Raw genomic sequence first — 22,736 nt, 5'->3', positions numbered from 1 at the left:
TATTATGAGTAACAGTTTTTATCCTTCTGAATTTTTCAAAGTGATTTAGGAGTGGCTTAGCTTTTCTTCTTTGCCCTAAGAAAAAAGGCAACATAGACTAGTGATAATGGCCTAGATCTCAATTCAACTCTACCATTTATACTATGACCTCAGGTGATTTGCTTATTTCTCTTAATCTTTTATTTCTTTATTCACGTAATAGATGTCTCATTGAACCTACTTCTTAAGACTATTGAGAGGGTAAAATATACTGTGTCTATATGTGAGGCACTCAGCATAATGCCTAGTCATAGTAAGTGCTCAAATCATCATTGAAGGGCTCCTTATCCTTAACTTTTGTTCCCCCCCCCCTTTTTAACGCTACTTCAACAGCTGGCAGGGCAGCATGAAATTAAGGTTCTCCACATAGAAAACATTTTATTTAGTTTTTTTAAAGATTTTTTTTTAATTTATTTGACAGAGAGAAGCACAGTGAGAAAGGGAACACAAGCAGGGGGAGTGGGAGAGATGCAGACTCCCCGCCGAGCAGAGAGCCCGGATGCCGGGCTCCATCCCAGGACCCTGGGATCCTGACCTGAGCCGAAGGCCTAATGACTGAGCCACCCGGGCGCCCACAGAAAACATTTTAACCTGTCCCAATGAGGCGCCTGGGTGGCTCAGCATTTGAGCTTCTGCCTTCAGCTCAGGATTCACAAGAATCCTGTAGGGTATGTATTCATAACATCCCAGTTTTACAAATTAGGAAACATTCTCAGGGAGGTGAAGTCACATACACACATAGGATTCAGGTGTGACTGTTTTCAAACACTGTTCTTTTCCTAGACCAGGGGAACTCTAGCCATCTTACTGGATCAAAACTACCTAGTTGTCTTTACATACAATTTTTTTTTTAAGATTTTATTTTTTTAAGTGATTGCTACACCCAACATGGGGCTTGAACTCACGAGTCTCATGCTCTCCGATTTTCTTAATAGAAAATATTAGAGACAGAGCCTACATATGTGAAAGTCAACATATATGAAAGCATACACGGGCGCCTGGGTGGCTCAGATGGTTAAGCGTCTGCCTTTGGCTCAGGTCATGATCCCGGAGTCCTGGGATCGAGTCCCGCATCGGGCTCCCTGCTCCCTTGGGAGCCTGCTTCTCCCTCTGCCTCTCTCTCTCTCTGCCTCTCATGAATAAAAAAAAAAAACTTGGAAGCATACACATGTAAGATGTGCTTTCTTCCTATAGGTAGTGGGCAAAAAAGTTTGACAGTTATGTATTTACTTCCTGTGGGAGCTTTAAAAAGTTAATCTAACTAATCTATTCATTTATAAAATAGGGAAATAGTTTTCTTCTCTACTTCCTAAGAAGCTTGTTAAAAAATCTAATGAGATAATATATGTGGAAAAACCTCTGGAAACTGGGAAATTTCTTTTTTTTTAATGTTTTAATAGCTAAATTTTCTTTCTTTGTTTAGTAACATATAATGTATTATTTGTTTCAAGGGTACAGGTCTGTGATTCATCAGTCAGGAAACTTTCTATGCAAGTATTTGTACTATTGTAAACTTGCATTTGAGAGCCATAAGGAAAAGTTGCAGATGATAGAGAGATGTATGAATTCTTTGTGAACGTCCAATTTTTTGTGATCTTCCTGCCTCTTAAATATAAAGCGACCATCAGTCACCCACTGACAGAAGTCTCTTTCCAAGTACTGTAGTGTCTCACAAAAAGCCCCATTTCAATTACTATCAAGAACTGAATTGGAAAAAAAAAATGTAACTAACAATGATTAAGCTCTTCCCGCACACAAACCCAGAATTGGGTCTTTTTCTTTTCAGTAACCAATACTTATAATAAGCTACTAAACCAAAAATTACATAGGTAATCTTTATGCAAGGTGATTTTCTTTCCGTTTTATGATTCATTCTGGAAGCCGTGATTTATTAACCTGGAGAAAGATACGATTACTTAAGTGTAATATGTTTTTTTCACAAGTTCCAACAGGTTGAGCGAAAAAGATTATCCAAATACACTGCTCTTCCTTGTGGATACAATCCCTTATGATATGATACGATTTTTCCTGGGCCTTGATTATCGCTGCCCTTGAAAGTTCAACATTTTCTCTGTCCTCGCGTTTCGTTCAAATCAGAATGTGAGATAGCAAAATTTCTCGGGATGGGACGGGGCGGGGAGGGGGGGCTTGCGGAACAATTGATCTCCCCACGTCCCTTTTAAGATAGGAAACTACATCTGCATCCCTTCACTGGTGGTGAGCATCAAGTTTCAAAGAAGCATCTGGACTGCGGACACTGCCAGTGATCTCTGTAACTTGGAGAGGAATGACCACATTTCGGGAAACAAGCGGCAGCCAAGCCACCGAGGTCGGCTCGCAAGACCCGGAGGCAGTGCGTCAAAGACGAGCGGACTCGGAAGCCTTGCCCTCCTCTGGACTTTGTCCCTCCCGATTTTCTGAGCCGGCGAGCAGCCGCTCCGCACTGCAGCCCGAACCAATTGTGAAAGACCTAACCAAGCCCAGCCCAGCGGAAGGAACGGTTTCGGAGCCCTTCCTTGTTTTTGCTTTTACTCTCTCCGGTGTTGGACGGAATCGCCCTCCAGAAGCAATTGAGAGTGATTGGTGAAAGGCAGTACACCAAAAGCTCACGGCAACGACCAGGATGAAGTTCTTTCTGCATTGCCTCCAGCTTCTGCCCTTGCTGATCATCTTCAGCCTAGAGTCTCTCCTGAAGCTTTTTATTCCTAAGAAGAGAAAATCAGTTACTGGAGAAATCGTACTGATTACTGGAGCTGGACACGGAATTGGGAGACTAACTGCCTATGAATTTGCCAAACTTAAAAGCAAACTGGTTCTGTGGGATATAAATAAGGTAACCGTGCTTCCTGTGTTTTACTTTCTGTCCCCTTTAATCGTAGTCACGGATGCATTCTGCAGGCAACAACCCTGAACAGCATCTCTATAAAGCAGGGAGAAAAAAAAATTACTACTGGCATTTTACAGATCTATTAATGTTTATGATTACAGGATAAATGGACCTGGAGGATGTAAGATTCCCAGTTACTACCCATCACTAATTTTGCATTGTAAATGTATCCTTACTTTTGCCCAGAAATGAATCTGTGGTCTCCTCCAGAGCCTGATTTCACTGATCCCTCTATCTGAAACAAGTGGGAAGAGTAATGGTTTTTAAGCTAGTCTATTAAGAGGTTTGCACCTATTAAGAAAAAAGTCCTACTTGCCATTACTGAGATAAGTGGGTTTAAAAGACACCCAACAGAAAGCAATATTACTGTATCATAGCAATTGCCAAAAATAATTTTTAAAATCATCTTTCAGTTAAAAACAATATGAAAGAAAAAACTCTCTGGGGTACCTGGCTGGCTCAGTCGGTAGAGCATGCGACTCCTGATCTCGGGGTTGTTGAATTCAAGCCCCATGTCGGGCATCGAGTTTACTTAAAAAAGCAAAATTAAACAAAAAATTTTAAATAAAAATAAGAGGAAAAACCCTTCAATATACATAATGTTTTACAAGAATAGCTGTAGGCTTAAAGGAAGAGAGGAGGACTTAGAATCTAACCTTTTATATGGCCAGTGGTAGATGGACAGGGAGTTTTCTGCAAGGCACCTGAGGGCCTGAAAAGCCATCCCTTACACATCAGTAAACATCCAGCGCTGTGGCTGTAAACAAAAATTCAGGGAATGTGAAGTTAGATAATAGTTCTCCAGTGAGTGGGTGGTTGAGATAGCAATCAACAAGTACTTATTGAGTATCTGTTAGCTGGAGAGTAAGAACACAGTGGCGAATAGGCGAATAATCTTGTAGGGAAAATAGACTTTAAATAATTATACATGCAATGAAAGATACAAACTAGTCCCAGTCTAATCTGATGTCAGACATGGTGGTAGAGTCAAACTCAGTGGAGCTCTCCACCTCTTCATGAGCTACCTCCTAACTTTAGAATCCTTTTCTGCAAAATGGATAAAATAACAGTACTTACCTTAAAGGGCTGGGAGGATTATACCAAATAGTGCCCAGAAAGCATTTAGCAGTGTCTGGCATACGGTAAACACACGTTAGTTTGTTTACTCACTTTGTGACTGGAGTCACAAAGTGAGTTTAAGCCAACATTAGAGGATTTGGGGCTAAGAATTGGGTTACACATCTGTGTTAATGGCTCCCAATGCCTGTGCTCATCTGTACAAAATTTTCTCTGATTCGGAGTGGAGTGTATTTATCCAGCAAATAGTTACTGAGTGCCTCCTATCTGCCAGGCACTGTTGTAATGCAGACCTGAGGACACAGCAGTAAGAAGAGCACAAAGTTCATGAACAAGGGACAGTAAACGAGATATGCTGTATAATAAATTCTGTAATTGCTAGAAAGTGATAAGTATAAAGAAAAAATATGAAAGGGGATAGAGACTCTGTACGGTGAGAAGGGCCGGGATGAACGTGTTGATCTTACACAGAAAGCCTCCTGAGATGGAGATAGTTGAGTGAAGATCAGAAGAGGCGGAGGGTACAGTCAGCCCTTCCCATATCTTTGCAGAGAGGGATCAGCAAAGGCAAAGCATGGCACAGAGTGAGGGAAGGGAGAGAAGTAAAAGAAAAGTCTAGATCTGTGCTTTCCAACACAATGGCTGTTGAGCATTTGAAATGTGGCTCATCTGAATTGAGATGTGCTGCCGGTGTAATTACACACAGGATTTCAAAGACAGTATGAAAAGAGGAATGTTGAATATCTTACTAACAACTTTTATATAGACTACATATTGAAATACAGTATTTCATAATAACAAATATTCCAAAGTAATATTTTGGACATACGAAGTTGAATAAAATATGCCGCTAAATTAAATGTTATTTTTTCAAACGTGACTACTAGAAAAATTAAAATTAAGTACGTGGCTTGCATTATATTTTATGAGACAGCGCTGGTCTAGAAACTCAAGTAGCAGCAGCTCCAGATCATCAAGGTTCCCCTAAGCTATTGTTTGTGCTTCGGCTTTTCCTGGGAGAGCCAGTGGAGGGTTTTAAACCAGATTCTAGGCTGTTGGGTTGCAGGGAGAGCAGTTAGCGGACTAGTGGTAATCCAGGCAAGAGATGATGCTGGTTTTGCAGACCAGGGAGGTAGTACTGGAAAGTGGTCAGAAAATTAAAGACAATGTAGTATTTATTATGTTAAATTCATTAAATTTAAGTAAACCATCTGTTGTTTTAAGGTGATATCTTTCCCACTTTGTTTGTGGGTGAAATATACATATATATTTAATGCAGTGACCATGATAGTAACTGATAGTTTCTGTGTTGGTTTTAACGTCCTTATATGGCCAAATAAAAGATTGGCAGTCCTAGTTAAGTATATACACTGCAGTCCACTTTTCTTGAAATTGTACAGGTTTTAAAATTATGAAAGTCTGAGAACCACTAAACCTGACTGGGGAGGGAGGGTAGCGTGGAAATGTAAAGGAGTCCAGGCAGCAGAACCTAGAGATGTAAAACTTTTGGGCTGGTGGCTCTACAGAGAATGAGAATGAGAGAAGAAGAGGAGAGTTTCAGATTGTTTTCAGACCAAGCTGGAAGGGCAGGGAGGGGCCATATCAAATTCCTTCCCCCCAGGGTTCAAAGACAAATTGTCCCCAAAGACACATTTCTCAGATTAAGTCAAGCAGCAAGGATAGCAATGTCCAAAGATATCCTTCTCAGGATATTGTGGACAGACATCTTCCTACTCATCATGAAGTCCACAGAAAAGGAGCATGAATTTAGGGAGGGATTAGTGGTGGCTTCAGCTTTGTTATTCTACTGAGACAGATGCCATGAATTTTTTATTGTTTTATGTAGATAATCACATTTCTTAACCAGTGTCACCCCCATGCCTCATTAGATAAGTTTGTGAAGATAAATTTATTTTTTAATTTTTATTTTTTAAAGATTTTATTTATTTGTCAGAGAGAGAGAGAGAGAGAGCGAGCGAGCACAGCAGGGGCAGGCAGAAGCAGAGGCAGAGGGAGAAGCAGCCTCCCCGCTGAGCAAGGAGCCCGACGCAGGACTGGATCCAGGACCCTGGGATCAAGACCTGAGCCCAAGGCAGCTGCTTAATCAATTGAGCCACCCAGGCGTCCCTGTGAAGATAAATTTATAGCAAGTAGTGAGCACCTAATATATACTCAAAGACTGTTTATCAGATGTTAAAGTGAATTAATGACTGGAAAAAAACAATGGAAAGAATCAGGAAAACATGTAGATGTTTAGTAGTCTAGGTAATGGGCAAAAAGCATTGGTTGTGGGGATAGAGGCAAGAATGGTAAGTCAAGTCTTAAAGGAGAGCCCAGGATTTACAATTGAGAACTGAGGGGCGCCTGGGTGGCTCAGTCAGCTGGGTGTCTGCCTTCCGCTTGGGTCATGGTACCGTCATCCTGGGATCGAGCCCCGCATCAGGCTCCTGGCTCAGCGGGAGTCTGCTTCTCCCTCTCCCTTTGCCCCTCTCTCCTGCTCATGCTCTTGCGCACGTGCGTGTGCACGCTCTCTCTCAAATAAGTAAATAAAATCTTAAAATAAACAAATAAAAATAATAAAAAATAAAAATTGAGAACTGAATCCAGCACATTAGGAAAAAGGTTAACAGGGGAAATGTTGAAGAATGATGAGCAGTTCCACTGTGCTGAGAAAAATTTTAAAGGTCTGTTTATTTTTTATTTCTTACCAAATGAATATGGAGACTGTCTAAGATTTTTCCTGGCAGAATTTTGAACTTAAATTTGTTGCATAGTTCAGGAGGTGTGGAGTGCACACCTTGGCCCTAAGTGGGGAAGACCAGGGAAATAGGCAAAGCATGATTGCAGACATAAAGGAAGGGCATGTTTGTCGCTTCGCACTCTGTGCCTTGACGGAGAAAGCCAACCATTACTAAGCAAATCTCCACAAATGGAATAAAGGGCAAATGGGGTTTTATTGTAGAATTTGTTCCAAAGAAGGACTGAATTTTGTGCATACCCAAAGAATCAGCACCATATACTTTTTAAAACTTTCTTTATTGTGGTAAAATATGTATTACATAAAAATTTCCATTTTAACCATTTTCAAGCATTCAGTTTAATTGTGTTGAGTACGTTCACATTGTTACAAAATGACCTCTACTCTCCATCTCCAGAACTTTTTCGTCATCCCCAAATGGAACTTTGCACACCCATTAAACAATTAGTCCCCAACCCCCCTCCCCCAGCCCCTGGCAACCACCATTCTGCTTTCTATCTCCGTGTAATTGACTATGCTAGGTATCTCATATAACTAGAATTATGCAATATTTGCCCTTTTGTATCTGACTTGTTTCACTAAGCTTGATATCAAGGTTCATCCATGCTGTAGAACGTGTCAGAATTTTATTCCTTTGAAGGCTGAATAATATTCCATCGTATGTATATACTACATTAATGAAATATACTTTCAAAGGAAGGGGCCCAAAGCTGCCTGTTAGGTACAGGAGGGCAACATAAGGTTTACCTGAGACGTTTTGATGTCCCTTGGGGAATAAGGGCTCCTCATCAAAGGACAAACAACAGTTTGTGTGAGAGATTTCAGCAACGGGAAAACACCCTCTTTCCTTTTACTGTCACAGTAAGTTCACTGGGCGAACTGCGAATTCTTTCCATAGCTGTCCAGGTTTGGGTTTTCTGCAGGAGGAATTACAGTTTACCAGCAAATTCACACACTAGTGTTCTGCTCTACCATTCTCTCTGTGGGTAGATGTAGTAAGTCCACCCACTTGTGCATTAGCTAACAATAATGTCTTGGCTTGCAGAGTTCACAGACTAACCCTCGATCCAAGGTATGGTTTGAGACATTCTTTACAACGAAAAAGCTACAAAATCGCTAAAGGCAAACCAACAAGCAAAAATGGAAACCAAAAAAAAAGAAAAACAAAAATAGAACCCTATGGTCTGATCATGAATTTAAGGTGACAAAATCAGCACTCCAGACTGGGCTCGTCATTCCTTTTCTCAAATCCACTCTCCCTGTGACTTCATCTGACTTGTGGCAACACCGTGTTGCCAGTTCCTTAAACTAAAAAAGGAAAGACGTCGCTTCGGTTCTTCCCACCTTCCTCATGTTGTCCCCAAGTCCTGCTGATTTTGCCTCCTAAAGATATGTTTTGAGGCTCATTCTCTTCTCTACATTCTTTATAGTCGTGCCACAGTTCAAGCTTGTATCCTCTGTTGGCTGAGTCATTGTCAACTGCCTACTAATCTTTCTCTCTTCCTGCAGTATTGACCCCTAAAATCTGTTCTCCATACGTCAGCAAGAGTAATCAGTATAATTCACATATCTGATTCTGGCATTTAATCAGTGCACTTAGTATGACACACAATGCCCTTTAATCTGGACTCTTACTGGCCTTGAGCTTTATGACCCAGCAACGCCAATCGGCTGATATTTTCCCACTGACCTTTCTTCGATCCATCCCTTGTTTGCACTCTGCCTGCCTGCCCTTTCGCCTCTCTTTACCTGTCTGTTCCACTCACTCTTAAGACCCTACTCTGGTACCTTTCCTTTTTTTCTTTTTTTTTAAAGATTTTATTTATTTATTTGACAGAGACACAGCGAGAGAGGGAACACAAGCAGGGCGAGCAGGAGAGGGAGAAGCCGGCTTCCCGCCGAGCAGGGAGCCCGACGCGGAGCTCGATCCCAGGACCCTGGGATTCTGAGCCAAAGGCAGACACTTAACAACTGAGCCACCCAGGTGCCCCTGGTACCTTTTCTTCTAGAACTCTATTTCATGCCCCTCCTCTGTGTTCCCATAACTTTCTGTATATTTTTCTGTTATTATACTTAACCACAGTGTGTTAGTTTGAACCATGTGAAACTGCCAATATTCAATCCTTTATTCCGACACAATAACAATTTCATATGTCCTACCTAAATCTTATACTTTTTGTTTCTTTCTACTAGACCGTGAGCTTGCTAAGGTCAGTACTCTGTCTCTTTCATATTTCTATCTGTAAGGTTCTTCTAAGCACCGTGAATGACCCACACATTAAAATTTTAAAAGAATGAGTGAATGAACGAATGTAATGAGCCCCTTATTTATTTATTTAGCTAGAAAATTGATGTATGTGGATAGTTTTTAGTGACAAAGAAAAAGCTAAATATTATTTTTTTAAATCTTGATATGGAATACACACACACACACATTCACAAAGTATGTAAAATTCATGAATACAAAACTAGTATTTTAAGATTTTTATGTTCTTTAAAAAAGCTTGCTTTAAGTTTGGTTCCAAATAAAAGAATCTTGTCAAAGTACTAAGAGCAAAGTGTACCTATATCCCTGTCAAAAATGTGTCCAGTTAAATTCCCGCCTAATGCTAGTTCCAACAATCTGACCATCCCTAATTATTTTCAGCTGTTGATGTAATATGTTCATGTCATTTATTTCATTCTCTTTTCAAACTTTTTGTTGCCTTTCCTAGCACGGAATTGAGGACACAGTTGCTGAATGCAGGAGACTGGGTGCGAAGGCTTATGCCTTTGTGGTAGACTGCAGTAACCGAGAAGATGTTTACAACTCTGCAAAGAAGGTGAAATTTTGCATTTGGTTAGGATCGGGTCATGTCAGAGCTTGGAGGGATTCTGGAGATGACACCGTCACGATGCAGACAAAGTAGCGGGAGTTTTGTGATTTGCCTAAGGTTGTGCAGCCAAGTAGTGGCAGACCCAGAACTAGAACCTAGAACTGAGTTTCCCAGACTTGAGTGTGTTCTAGAATCTTCCAGAGAGCTTCTTAAAAAATGACACGCCCGAGGTTTGCTTTCAGTGGATCGGGGGCTAGGCCCAGGAATCTGCCCGTTTAGTACCCTACATACCCACCCACGCCTCACCCATGTGATTCTGCTACAAGTAAATTCTTGGATGACACTGCAAATCACTGATGGGGTCTTCAGATGCCCAGTCAAAGAACTGGGTTAGGGAGTTAGAATAAATTTAACTGTTTATCAGGCTTTGATCATAGATTTCTCTCTGTATAGCAGTATTTGCCTCTTCAATATACAACTGAAAGATGCCATGTGTATATAATGGAGCTTCACTCCGAACGCATTTATACATGTACTTGTTGAGTAAATGCTACAATAGTAAGAAAGTCAGTAGAATTATCTGAGCAAATTCCTTAAAACACACATTCCTGGACCTTACCCCTGGATAATCTGATCCAGTACAGTATAAAGATTCTGATTCAACCCGCCTTGAGAACCTCCTTGTTTAGGGAATTTTAGATTTGAGGACATTTTTAACTTCTGTTTTTGAATTGTAAACTTTTATTTCAAGCTAATGCCTCTATTACTGGTGAGGCCTGAGCTAAGTCAAAAGAATAAGTAGAAATTGGGGCACCTGGGTGTCTCAGGTGACTGACTTGATATCAGCTCCGGTCATGATCTCAGGGTCATGAGATCGAGCCCCCATGTATGGCTCTGTGCTGGGTGTGGAGCCTGCTTGGGATTCTCTCTCTTCCCCTCTCCCTCTGCCCCTCCCCACACTCCACCTCCCCCACTCCCTCCCTCTCTTAAAACAAAACAAAACAAAACACCAACTAAGTAGAAATTACCCAGACTAGTGGTGGGGAATAGCTTTCCTGGGGGGAGGTACAGTAAGAGCAAGGCCTGTAGACAAGAAACATCTGCATTTAACAGTTACTATTTTACTTAAATTAACGATGATTTTCCTTTAGAGAGATGTACACTCTTCCAGTTACTACTGGCTCTATCATTGCAAGTTACTTAACCTCCCTGTGCCTAAGTTTCCCCAGTTATAAAATGGGGATCACAGCAGTACCCACCTCAGAGCTGTTAGGAGGATTAAGTGAATTAATGATGTAAAGTCTTTGAATCAGTCCCTGGCACACAGTGATTGCTTCTAGACTCATCTGGGAATAGGCTGTCCTGGAAAAGGTAATTTCATTATTTGAACCTATTCCATGGGTTTTAACCCTAGTGTTTTTCCTGAAATTGCTCAAGGAACAAACAGTATGCTTAACAGAATATGCACAATGACATGTGACAGTCAGATATTTTGAAGTGATTTTGATGTGGTTACTTTAATATCAGGACATTTTTGTGTCACCTAAGCATTTAAACTCATGGCTTGCTTTCACTACTGAGAAATGTGCAGAGCAGACATTCACGGTGTGGAGAGGCAATAGGGGATGATGGGGAGCCCAGGGATGAAGGAAGGGACAAGTGTGTGCGGGCAAATTCTTTGGCAGCATAGAAGAGCGATTTGTATTTTAAGTCATGCTAGTTTGGAGGCATTACAACATCTTCGTCACTTCAACCACACACACTGTCCTGTTCTTCTCAATAACCGAGGGGCATTATTCTGAACAACAGTTTTCATATCATGCTAGAGATGTGGCTGTAGGTACAAATAGTGTTGAGCAAGGGCCCAGTATCTTAGCTTGACTCTTTCATACTTTAAAACAACCTGATGAGTTCATTTCTGGCTGACAAGCCTCCAGCTGTTGGCACACTGGTGTCCTACTGGGTCGCTGATGGGTATCCCACCTCCTGGCCTCCTTTGTGTTTGAGCTCTGAGGTTTGTCTTGGGCTCTGAGGTCAGAAGATCTGGGAGAGTGTCAGCTCCATGTGACCTTGAATAGTCACATGACCTTGAGCAAGAAACAGCCATTCTGTGTTTCATGTTTCTCATCTCTAAAGTGAGCATACCAAGGGTTGCCAGCTCATGGAATTATTCTGAGAATTAAATGAGATAAATAATGAAATTGTGCAAAATGCATAGCACAATGAAAGCCTTTAACAGGCTATTTGCCACCTCCCCCTCAGTCCCCCAGCACACTGCAGCACTATCTAAATATGATAACTCTTAACAGAAGTTAGCTTTTATTTGGAGCACAGTGTATAACAGAATGCATTGTAACTCTAGGGCCTATCCACCAAGAAGCTTAGTTACTCAAAGAACTGTAAAAATATCAGATAAGATATTCTGGCATTGCCAGCCCTTAGGCCAACTGTCACCCGCAGGGGGAAGGTTGTTGAGCAACAAAATAAATAGTTTGTACTACAAAAATAAAGAAATAGAAGATGTGACCAGCTTAATGGTATAATCAGTTTTACATAGATTCCCAGATCGTTCCTGCATTTGCCAATTGATTAAAAAAATTTTTTTTGCTTACCTTTTGAAGCAGTATTTAAAAAATAAATGCTGTTTTTGGTTTTTTTTTGTTTTTTGTTTTTGTTTTTTGCCACTGGTTATGTTTTTATTAGCCATATGCCTCTCAGAGTAAAATCAGTAGAGCAAAGTCAAGAGCCTAAATTGCAAAAGAAAACTTCTACTTAACCAGACTTACAGGTAGAGCTGTTTTGAAATTAAGTACCTAAGATTAAAAGGTTCTTTTTTCCATATTGGCACATAGAGTACAAAACTACTTTTCCCCCCACATCTAATAGAGGAACACGTAGTTCTTTAATAATCCTTGCATGCAAACCTTCCTTCATAACTCTTTATGATACAGATATTTGTCTTATTTTTAAAGGTGAAGGAAGAAATTGGAGATGTTAGTATTTTAGTAAATAATGCTGGTGTAGTCTACACATCGGATTTGTTTGCAACACAAGACCCTCAGATTGAAAAGACTTTTGAAGTTAATGTACTCGCACATTTCTGGGTAGGTATGACTTCTTTTATGAAAATATTCCCTTTTGTAAAATCCAAAGACTATGTTTAAAGTGGAGATTTCAGGACACCTGGGTGACTCAGTCAGTTAAGTGTCTGCCTTTGGCTCAGGTCATGATCCCAGGGTCCTGGGATCAAGTCCTGAATCAGGCTCCTTGCTCAGGAGGGAGCCTACTTCTTCCTCTGCCTGATGCTCCCCCTGCTTCTGCTCTCTCTCTCTCTTTGACAAATAAATAAATAAAATCTTAAAGTGGAGATTTCAGCAGACATAAAGATGTATCAAATTAATACTGAAGTTTTCTCCAGGTACTAAGGATAATACACAAAGAGGTCATTTTTCAGGGCTCATTTGGAAGAGCATGAGACTCATGATCTTGAGGTCGTGAGTTTGAGCAACATGTTGGGTTGAGATTATTAAAAAAAATAAATAGACTTAAAAAAAAGAGGTCATTTTTCATGCTCTGACCAAATCTCATCAACCATTCTTCCTCCCCCTTAGTAATATTAATACTAATAATTAATTAATAATAAACTTTAGGAGTTATGTATCTTTTAATTTTAAACTAGATTCTCTCATCTATGTGACATTGTTTATGAAGAAAGGGATTAGGGGTCATCTGAGTCCTTTTGCATGGTGTTTATATTTTTTTAATTTTTTTTAAAGATTTTATTTGTTTATTTGAGAAAGCGAGAATGAGAGAGAGAGAGAGCACATGAGGGGGGGTAGGGTCAGAGGGAGAAGCAGACTCCCCGCCAAGCAGGGAGCCCGATGCGGAACTCGATCCCGGGACTCCAGGATCATGACCTGAGCCGAAGGCAGCCGCCCAACCAACTGAGCCACCCAGGTGCCCGGATTCTCAAAGTTTTCAGTATCCATTGCTTTGCTTACTTTTTCCAATCTATGCATCCTATCCAGTTGTCTTAATTTGTCACATTTGGCAATTAATTGGGTTTTTTTCCCTTTATTCTAGGAAAAGTGTTAACAAAATATAGCTTTGGAAATATTCCCAGTGGGTCTGCAGATCAGAAATAACAATATATATTTTTCTCTTAATAAACACAATTTCTAGACTACAAAAGCATTTCTTCCAGTGATGATGAAGAATAATCATGGCCATATTGTCACCACGGCTTCAGCAGCTGGGCATGTTGGGGTCCCCTTCTTACTTGCTTATTGGTGAGCATGCATTTCCTTAATTTGTTTCTATGTTTAACTTGTGTGTGATTTCTTACCCTGTCCAATGAAAACTACCATTAATGATGATAAACTTGAAGTTGCCCAAATAGAAAGTTGCACAAAGTCTCTTGTACAACAGCATTATCAACCATTAACCCCCTCCAGGCTGACCATTCTAGAGGTGGCTGCAGGGAAATTATCCGATTAGAAGCCAGCTCTTTTAAAAGAAAAAAAAAAAAAAGCTTTTATTTACTTATTTGAGAAAGAGAGAGCTCTAGAGAGAGAGCAAGCACAAGAGGGAGACGCAGGCTCCCCGCTGAGCAGGCAGCCCGATGCAGGGCTCCATCCCAGGACCCTGGGATCATGACCTGAGCCGAAGGCAGATGCTCAGTGACTGAGCCACCCAGGCGCCCCAGAAGCCAGCTCTTAAAGCATTTCTCATCCCTTTAGCAGCAAGAAATTATAAAACAAGAGTAATATTTTTGTACCATGAAGAAAAGTTAATAATAAATTTTAATAATTTTATGGAAACAAAACGGTATAAAGAGAAAGAGTATAATCTAGGATTCTAAACATTAAAAGCATCCCAACAGTGGAATTGTAAAAAAAATTATAATAGTTATACATTTAAAAACCCATGCCATTATAATACCTGAAGAACTTACTGTAGCAAGCAGGGCACAGTAGTGGTATGCTCCACTGTATACTGTAAAGAATTGATTAGTGAGGCCACCATACCCCAGGGGATCCTACTGGTTGCACATACCCCAACAGTGCTTGGCCATTTCTATATTTTAAGCAAGTAATAACTCTTAAAATGTTGAATTGTGTAAATAATATGTATTGTCCAATAAATATACATATACATATGCTCAAATTTGTTTTCTACCATCATGCTCTTTTGGAATTAAGTATCTAAGTTCTAGAAACAACAGCTATAGTTGTGTGGGTATAAATATATAAACATTGGCATGGGTGGGTATCTTATTTGTATCTAATGTAAATATATGTATATATCCATATATAAAAGATCTATATCTTGCATTTTACAAGTTCCCAAGGATATATACCAAGCCATTTTCCTCTAACCACACCTAGAGAGTGGTTATTCTTTGATAATGACAAGTAATTTTATTTTGTTCCTTTTATTCATCTCTGTTTTCTTTCTTAACATATATTTGTTTTCTAATAGCTTTTAAAATCAACACAGACTTGGATTGAGGCTTTTTTTCTAAAAGATGAAAGGACTGCTGAGGCAGTCACAGAGCAGACCTATGGTCCAGAGCCCGTGGAAGTTTGGTGATTGTCCCCTGGCCGTCTGAGACTGATACAATTTGGCCTTCCTTCACTTGATGAAAGATAGCTGCAGGTGTTGCTTCTCAGCTACTACATGGCACCCTGTTCCCCTGCCAGATTCTTAGTCCCCAGGTATCCAGATGAGCCAAGAGAACCTGAGTCCAGCAGGGCTGGGAAAGCTGTCATGCCTCCTCCTTCTCTTTGCCATAGTAAATACTGTAGCTCTTTTGATTCGGATTTGATTCTATTCCATTGAATGTTCAGCAGTGAAAATCAAGAGAGAACGTGTTTTGCGTGAGAAACCAATTTATTTTGGTCACCATTGATAGTGCTTTCAGCAGAACTAAAAGATCTCACCGCGTCTTGTCAAAGCAGGAACGACACACACAGTTGTGTGGATTGTCGACTACACAGTTCTAGGCTGCACTGTTCATATTCAGGTCCCTTTAAACTCGAAAGATTTTCCAGGAGATGGCCATAAAGTCGCTTGAGGAGAGGTAGGTTTTTCTTCTTCACACAAAGGCACCGTTTGGGCTGAAAGGTAGGGTCGCAAGCACACAAGTGGTTTGTGCACTTCTGGCTTTGGGATGGAGCGGCGGCTTGCTTGCCCTATAGGACTCTTCTTTGGATGCTCAGCTGCACATGGCCTGAGCTGCTGCAGTCTGTGATCCTTAGTGACCATAACTGTCTTGGATTCAGTTGACTCTGGTTTTTGCTCAGCGTCTTATCAATGATAGAGCTTTCGCAGAGACACACTGAAGACTTCTCCCAGCAGAAAGCAGTGTTTATCAGTGGTTGTTACTAACAACTGGGCAATGCAACTGAGATGCTGCTTTTTAAAACAAACTTTTTTATTGACATATAGCATACATTGGTTAAAAACACAGAAATCATAAATGTGCAGCTCAATGACCTACTGTAAATGGACGCATCTATTTAACCACCATGCAGGTCAAAAAATAGGACAAGACCTTAGAAGCACTTTTTAGAACTCTTCGCAACCAGCAGTCCCTCTTTCCTCCTCGAGGGTAACCCCTGTATTGAGGGTAACCCCTGTATTGACTTGTAACACCACAGATTAATTTTGTCTATCTTTGATCTTCATATACACAGAATCACGCTATGTTTGTGAGGTGTATCCTTGCTGTTGTTGGTAGCTACAGCTTCATCATTTTCTTGCCTGCATAGTTTTGCGTGATGTGACTAGACAGTTGTTTATTTATCCATACTAGTGTTTACAAACATTTGGGTTGTTTTCAGGATGGGACTATTGTGAATGATATGGTTATGAATCTTGACTCAATCACTTACTAACATTATGTGACCTTTGGCAAGTTACTCAACTCCTCTGTGGTTCATTTTCTTCACCCCTATGAGAGGCTAATCATAGCAACTAACTAAATCATCAGGATGGTGTAAAGTTTAAATCGTATAATGTAATGCACTTAGTATAGAATCTGGAGTCCCCTAAGTGTTCAATAACAGGAGGGTACCTGTTGATGTCACATTCCAATTCTACTTTCCTGTAATCACACAAAATAGCAAAGTCCTGCCTCTCATTTTAGCTTCCAGAATGCTTTGCCTCAGTGGAACTAATCCCATATGCTCCGGCTCCCCCAATGTTGAAATGAAATGAGAGGGGGTCTGGAATTACCCGATTCTTTTCCATGTAATCGAGCCTTTATCTGCCACTGGCCTGAGTTGCTTTAATATATTTGTGCACTTTTAGTTCACTTAAGAAAAATCAGAAAATACAGTGTAGTAAAAGAAAAAAAAATTACCAATAATCTTACAGAATGCAGAAATCATCGTGGTTAGCATTTGTTATAATCTAGGACACTTTCAATACAGTTATATAGTCAAGCATTGAAAAAAATCTGCCTACATAATCTTGGCTTTTTAAAATTTTAAATGAACATTGTGCACGTTAATACATACATGTGCAATATCATTTCATTTTTTGCATGGTATGCCGCTGCACATATGTGCCACTGTTTATGCAATTTATCCATTATTGTTGCACAGTTCATTTGTCAGGACTCTTTCAGTTACAAGGAACACAACACTTAAACTGCCTGGGACCAAAAGAGGAATTGTTTAGCTCTGTAGTTAAAACTCTCAGGCAGGCTCTTTGCCTCTGTTGGTGAGGTAGTTCCCGAGTAATGTCCCCCAATAACCAGCAGGTAGGGGAAAAGCCATTGATTTCCCAGTACTGCCTTCAAACGCTCTAGCTCCAGAGGTCACTCCAACTGGCTGGATCCAGCCACTGTACAGGGTGCCACCTGCGTGATGTGGAATAGGAAGGCCAAAGGGCAAAAACAACAGCTGTTTGTTGTTTTTGCCAGACATTTAAAATTGTTTCCAACTATTGGCCTTCATTGGACTAACCTTGAATATAAATCTTTAGAAACATGACTGATTATTTCTTTGGGATAAATATTTATAAGAGGAATGACTGGATCTGGGAGCATGGCATTTTTTGAATGAATTTGATACCTTTTGCCAAATTGCCTTCCAGAAAACGCCGCCAGTTAACCTGTGCTTTGGAAACTAGGAAGCTGTGCAAAGTCCTCTCTCGTTCTTTTCTTTAAGCTTAGACATATATTGAAGGTTTACAGAGAAAAGATTCCCAGTTCAATGATTTAAAATGAAAACATTCTGTACGTTGAAAAGCAACTCAAATACAAATTTCCTCATATCCTCACCATTATTGCTAAGCAAAAATTCCATCTTGTTTTAGTTTCTATTTATTTTATTCCTGGAATAACACATTTTTAGATGCATATACCCATCGGTATTTTTATATTGTGAATTTTCTGCTAATGTCCTTTAGCCATTTCTCCATTGGAGTATTGTCTTATTTATTTATAAAAGTTGCCCTATATGCCTGGGTGGCTCAGTCGTTAAGCGTCTGCCTTCGGCTCAGGTCATGATCCTGGGGTCCTGGGATCGAGTCCCGCATCGGGCTCCTTGCTCAGGAGGGAGCCTGCTTCTCCCTCTGCTGGGTGCTTCCCCTGCTTGTGCTCTTGTTCCCTCTCTCTCTTTCTCACTCTCTCACTGGCAAATAAAATCTTAAAAAAAAAAAAAAAGAAATGTGGTGTTGAGACTATCTGGATGGTATATGTGACTGAACCCAATTAAGGCCTCTCTATAAACTTTTAAGTTTATTTAAGGCCTCTCTATAAACTCTCTATAAACTTATTACCCACCCACACAGGTGGGTGTGGAGATCTACTCACCTTATGTCTGCCCAAGACAAGCCTCCCAAGTTCTCTTGCTTACTAAACCTGCCACCTACCAATCCGGAGTGGTCTGTCTGTTTCTTTGAACTCCCTGCCCTGTGCAGCAGGGAACAGCTTCAGATTATACCCAACAAGCTCCCAAGGAGATTGCAAACCAACTGCCCCCACCCCAGTGCCTCAGTGTCCTTTTGGTAAATGGGGATCATAGTAACATCTATTGCAGAGTCGTTGTGAGGATTAAATGCAATAATACATCTGAATAACTGAGGACAGTGTCTGACATGTAATGATCAATTTTACATATGATTATTTTTGTGTCATTTTTCAAGGTAAGGTTTACATTTTACGTAAGTAAATTTAGCAATCTTTAAAGCCTTCAGTGTATGTGTAAGCTTTAAAAAAAAAAACGTTGAGAGAACTTTCCACAGGTTTGTATTTTCCAAAGCACAGGTTAATTGGCAAGAATTTACAACTACTTTGTATAATTGCTAATACATACAGACTTAAAGAAAAATAATCTGGTAATTAATGGCACTGAACTGCACACTTAAAAATGGTTAAAATGGCAAATTTTATTGTAAATATTTTCACACAATTTTTAAAAATTAATAATGTCATATTCCAAAAACCATTGAATTGTACACTTGAGATGGGTGAATTATGACACATGAATTTATTTCTCAATAAAGGTATTTTCTTAAAAACCTAATTGGAAAAATAATATCTGCTTAGAATATGATTAATTTTCCTTTTCTTGCCAAATGAAGGAGCTGTGACAATAAGAATAGTTATGCATTTTGATTCATTTGACAAATACTTATTGAGCAGCTATTATAAGCCAAGCACTGCTAGGCCCTTGGGATTTACTGGAAACCAAAATAGTCACAAAACTTAGAGTAAAAGTATGTGGGACAGATGTAAAAAAAAAAAAAAATCAGCCCAGTGAATATTTAATCACAAATCCTAAACAGGCTATCATGAAAAACTGAAGATTACTATATAATGGGGAAATAATTTAGACTAGGGGTCAGGGGAGTCCTCTTTGAGGAAATGAAACTGAGACTTCAAGGGAAAAATAGGACTTGTCCAGGAGAATTTTCCCAGGAATTCCTGGATATATTAGATAATTGACAGGTTCTAGTGACATTAAATCTTACGGAAACAACAACAGCAAAAACAATCACTTGGCCAATTTTTTTTTTAAGATTTTATTTATTTATTTGACACAGAGAGAGAGAGAGAGAGAGAGCACAAGTAGGCAGGCAGGCAGGCAGAGGCAGAGGGAGAAGCAGGCTCCCCGCTGAGCAGGGAGCCCGATGTGGGGCTCGATCCCAGGACCCTGGGATCATGACCTGAGCCGAAGGCAGACGCTTAACCGACTGAGCCACCCAGGCGCCCCATTGGCCAATTTTCCTAGCAAGACCTTTGAACCTACTCAGTTCTCACCTTAGTAGGTGATGTTGGGACGTAGTAAGTAGTAAGTAACAAGCATTGTTCTGTGCCAATGCTTCTTAGACTTTAAGGATTGATTTATTGATTGATTTTTGAGACAGAGATCACTCATGCTTGCACACAAGCAGGAGGGAGGGACAGAGGGAGAAGGAAAGAGAGAACCCCAAGCAAGCTCCCCCCAGAGCCCAGAGCCCGGCCTGGGCTTGACCTCATGACCCTGAGATCACGACCTGAGCCAAAATCAAGAGACGGATGCTTAACCGACTGAGCCACCCAGGCGCCCTGCTTCTTAGACTTTAATGCCTATGCATTTATCTGAGGGTCTATAATGCACATTCTGATTCGATAGGTCTGGGCTGGACCCTGAGACTCATCTGATGGCCGCGAGGCTCGGCACAGGACCACACTTAACTCGGGAAAACAGACATCTGAAATAAGTAGATGCAGCAGCTTTCTGGAATTATTTTGTGACCTCTCTCTGTTTATTTTCAGTTCAAGCAAGTTTGCTGCTGTTGGATTTCATAAAGCTTTAACTGAAGAACTGGCTGCCTTAGAAAAAACTGGCATCAAAACAACATGTCTCTGCCCTAATTTCATAAACACTGGCTTCATCAAAAACCCAAACACTGCGTAAGTTGAGACAGAAAGGAAGACAAAAGGGTTGGTGCTTACTATGAATATCAGCCATTCTGTGGGTTTTCTTAAATAGTTTAATCCTTCAAACACCTGATATTCAATGCCCTTAGCTCATCTCAATTTCAGCACCTGTAGAGTGTGGGGAAACAGGTGGAGAGAAAAAGGGAGAGAATGTATATAAACATAAATATGAGTTAACTCAGGTGAACTTGCTAATCCTCCTTTCTTTCCTTTTCCTGGGCCGTGGTTCTGTGACTTAAGTATACATACATTTCATCAGGAGTGCTTGGGAACCGCGTAAGGATCCCACCCCCAGAGATGTTGATTGTTTGGGTTTGGCCGGGATAGGGTGGTGGTGGGAGAAGGGGCCTTGGGGCTCTGTTTAACAAGCACCATTGGCAGTTGAGATACAGATAACCCAGGACCACGGTGTGAAAAACACCCTCCTTTGGTAATCTAGAGGTTATCCTCCAAAATGAGTACCAGTCTTTACTTGGTTAAAAAACGAAACTAGGGCGCCTGGGTGGCTCAGTTGGCTAAGCGACTGCCTTCGGCTCAGGTCATGATCCTGGAGTGCTGGGATCGAGTCCCACATCGGGCTCCCTGCTCAGCAGGGAGTCTGCTTCTCCCTCTGACCCTCTTCCCTCTCGTGCTCTCTGTCTCTCATTCTCTCTCCCTCAAATAAATAAATAAAATCTTAAAAAAAAAAACGGAACTAAAGGGGCGCCTGGGTGGCTCAGTCGGTTAAGCGTCTGACTCTGGAATTCAGCTCAGGTCATGATCTCAGGGTTGTGAGATCGAGCCCTGCATGGGGCTCCGAGCTGGGCATGGAACCTGCTTAGGATTCTGTCTCCCTCTGCCTCTGCCCCTCCCCCAACCCCTCTCCCTCTCTAAAAAATAAATAAATGCAACTATAAAGGATCAGTTCTGAGGTTAACTTTTAATGTTTCTCCTCTTTAGGAATAATTTTAATGTCATTGTAAACACGATGCATACTTTTTGAAAAATTCCAACATACAGAAAAATACAAATAAGTAAGAAAGTTTCTTTTTGAGTTTCCTTGAAACCCTCTATCCAGTGCAGACTACCCTTAACATTTTGATAAACATTCTTCTAGACGTCTCTCCGTGTACTGCTTAAATATCTGAATTTTATGTAACTGGCATATATTACACCTGGGGTTCTGGAGGCTGTAAGTCAGGTACTTATTTCGCTCAGTATTATGTTGTGGACCTCATTTCCTGTCAGTAAATACAGAGCTTTAGCATAAATTCTATTGATTACTTAGTCTGAACACTTGTGTCTACTAGTGATTTTTTTTTCCCCTGGCACAGCTGTAATGAGCATCCTAGTGCACACACATTTTCACATTTTGGTACCATTTCCTTCAGGTAGATTTTATTTTATTTTATTTTATTTTATTTTTATTTTATTTTATTTTTATTTTTTAAAATATTTTATTTATTTATTTGACAGAGAGAGACACAGTGAGAGAGGGAACACAAGCAGGGGGAGTGGGAGAGGGAGAAGCAGGCTTCCCGCGGAGCAGGGAGCCCGATGCGGAGCTGGATCCCAGGACCCTGAGATCACGACCTGAGCTAAAGGCAGACGCTTAGTGGGGAGCCACCCAGGCGCCCCTTATTTCATTTTTTTAAAGATTTTATTTATTTATTTGTGAAACAGAGAGAGCGTGAGCAGGGGGAGGGGCAGAGGGGGGAAGCACACTCCCCACTGTGCAGGGAGCTGGACAACGGGACAATGTGGGACTCGATCCCAGGACTCTGGGATCATGACCTGAGCCACACAGGTGCCCCTCCTTCAGGTAGATTTTAGAAGAGGGGTTTCTGGGTCGAAGGGTATTCAAATGTTCAATATTCCTGTGTGCTGCCAAACTGGGAAGTGTTGTGCCAGTCTGTAGCACGGTACAAGAAGAGCACACCTCCACTTCCCTGCTTCCTCACTGCTCTGCCTTCCGGGGATGTAATGTTCTTTCCCTCTGTGAAGGATCGTCTTTGTTTTCTGATGACCCAGGAGCTAGATCAAAGTGTTGTCTTATGTTTTGGGGTAGTTTGACTTTTGTGAATTGCCTGTTTCATGGCCTCTGCTCATCTTTTCTACTGAGCTATCGAGTTTTAAAATTGGTGTCTATCAAGATACCCTTTTATATGTCATAGATGTTGCATATGCTTTTCCCCAGCTGACTATTTGCTGTTAAAACTTATTTTTATTTAGTTTTCCGTTAAA

At 40.7% G+C, this 22,736-nt stretch overlaps 1 protein-coding gene across 1 annotated transcript; it reads left to right on the top strand.

The window, feature by feature from the left end:
* Positions 1-2,433: 2,433 nt before the first annotated feature.
* Positions 2,434-21,202, top strand: HSD17B11 (hydroxysteroid 17-beta dehydrogenase 11). The gene is made up of 5 exons (XM_025873396.2): positions 2,434-2,872; positions 9,476-9,583; positions 12,550-12,681; positions 13,760-13,866; positions 20,349-21,202. Exons 1-5 carry the CDS (start codon positions 2,663-2,665, stop codon positions 20,488-20,490), a joined length of 699 nt encoding a protein of 232 aa, XP_025729181.1. The 5' UTR covers positions 2,434-2,662; the 3' UTR covers positions 20,491-21,202.
* Positions 21,203-22,736: the final 1,534 nt, after the last annotated feature.

The sequence above is a fragment of the Callorhinus ursinus genome, unplaced genomic scaffold (assembly GCF_003265705.2).
Source record: "Callorhinus ursinus isolate GAN/ISIS: 27379988/994484 unplaced genomic scaffold, GSC_fseal_2.0 scaffold4, whole genome shotgun sequence".
Classification (NCBI taxonomy): domain Eukaryota; kingdom Metazoa; phylum Chordata; class Mammalia; order Carnivora; family Otariidae; genus Callorhinus; species Callorhinus ursinus.
This window is presented reverse-complemented; position numbering and strand designations above follow the sequence as displayed.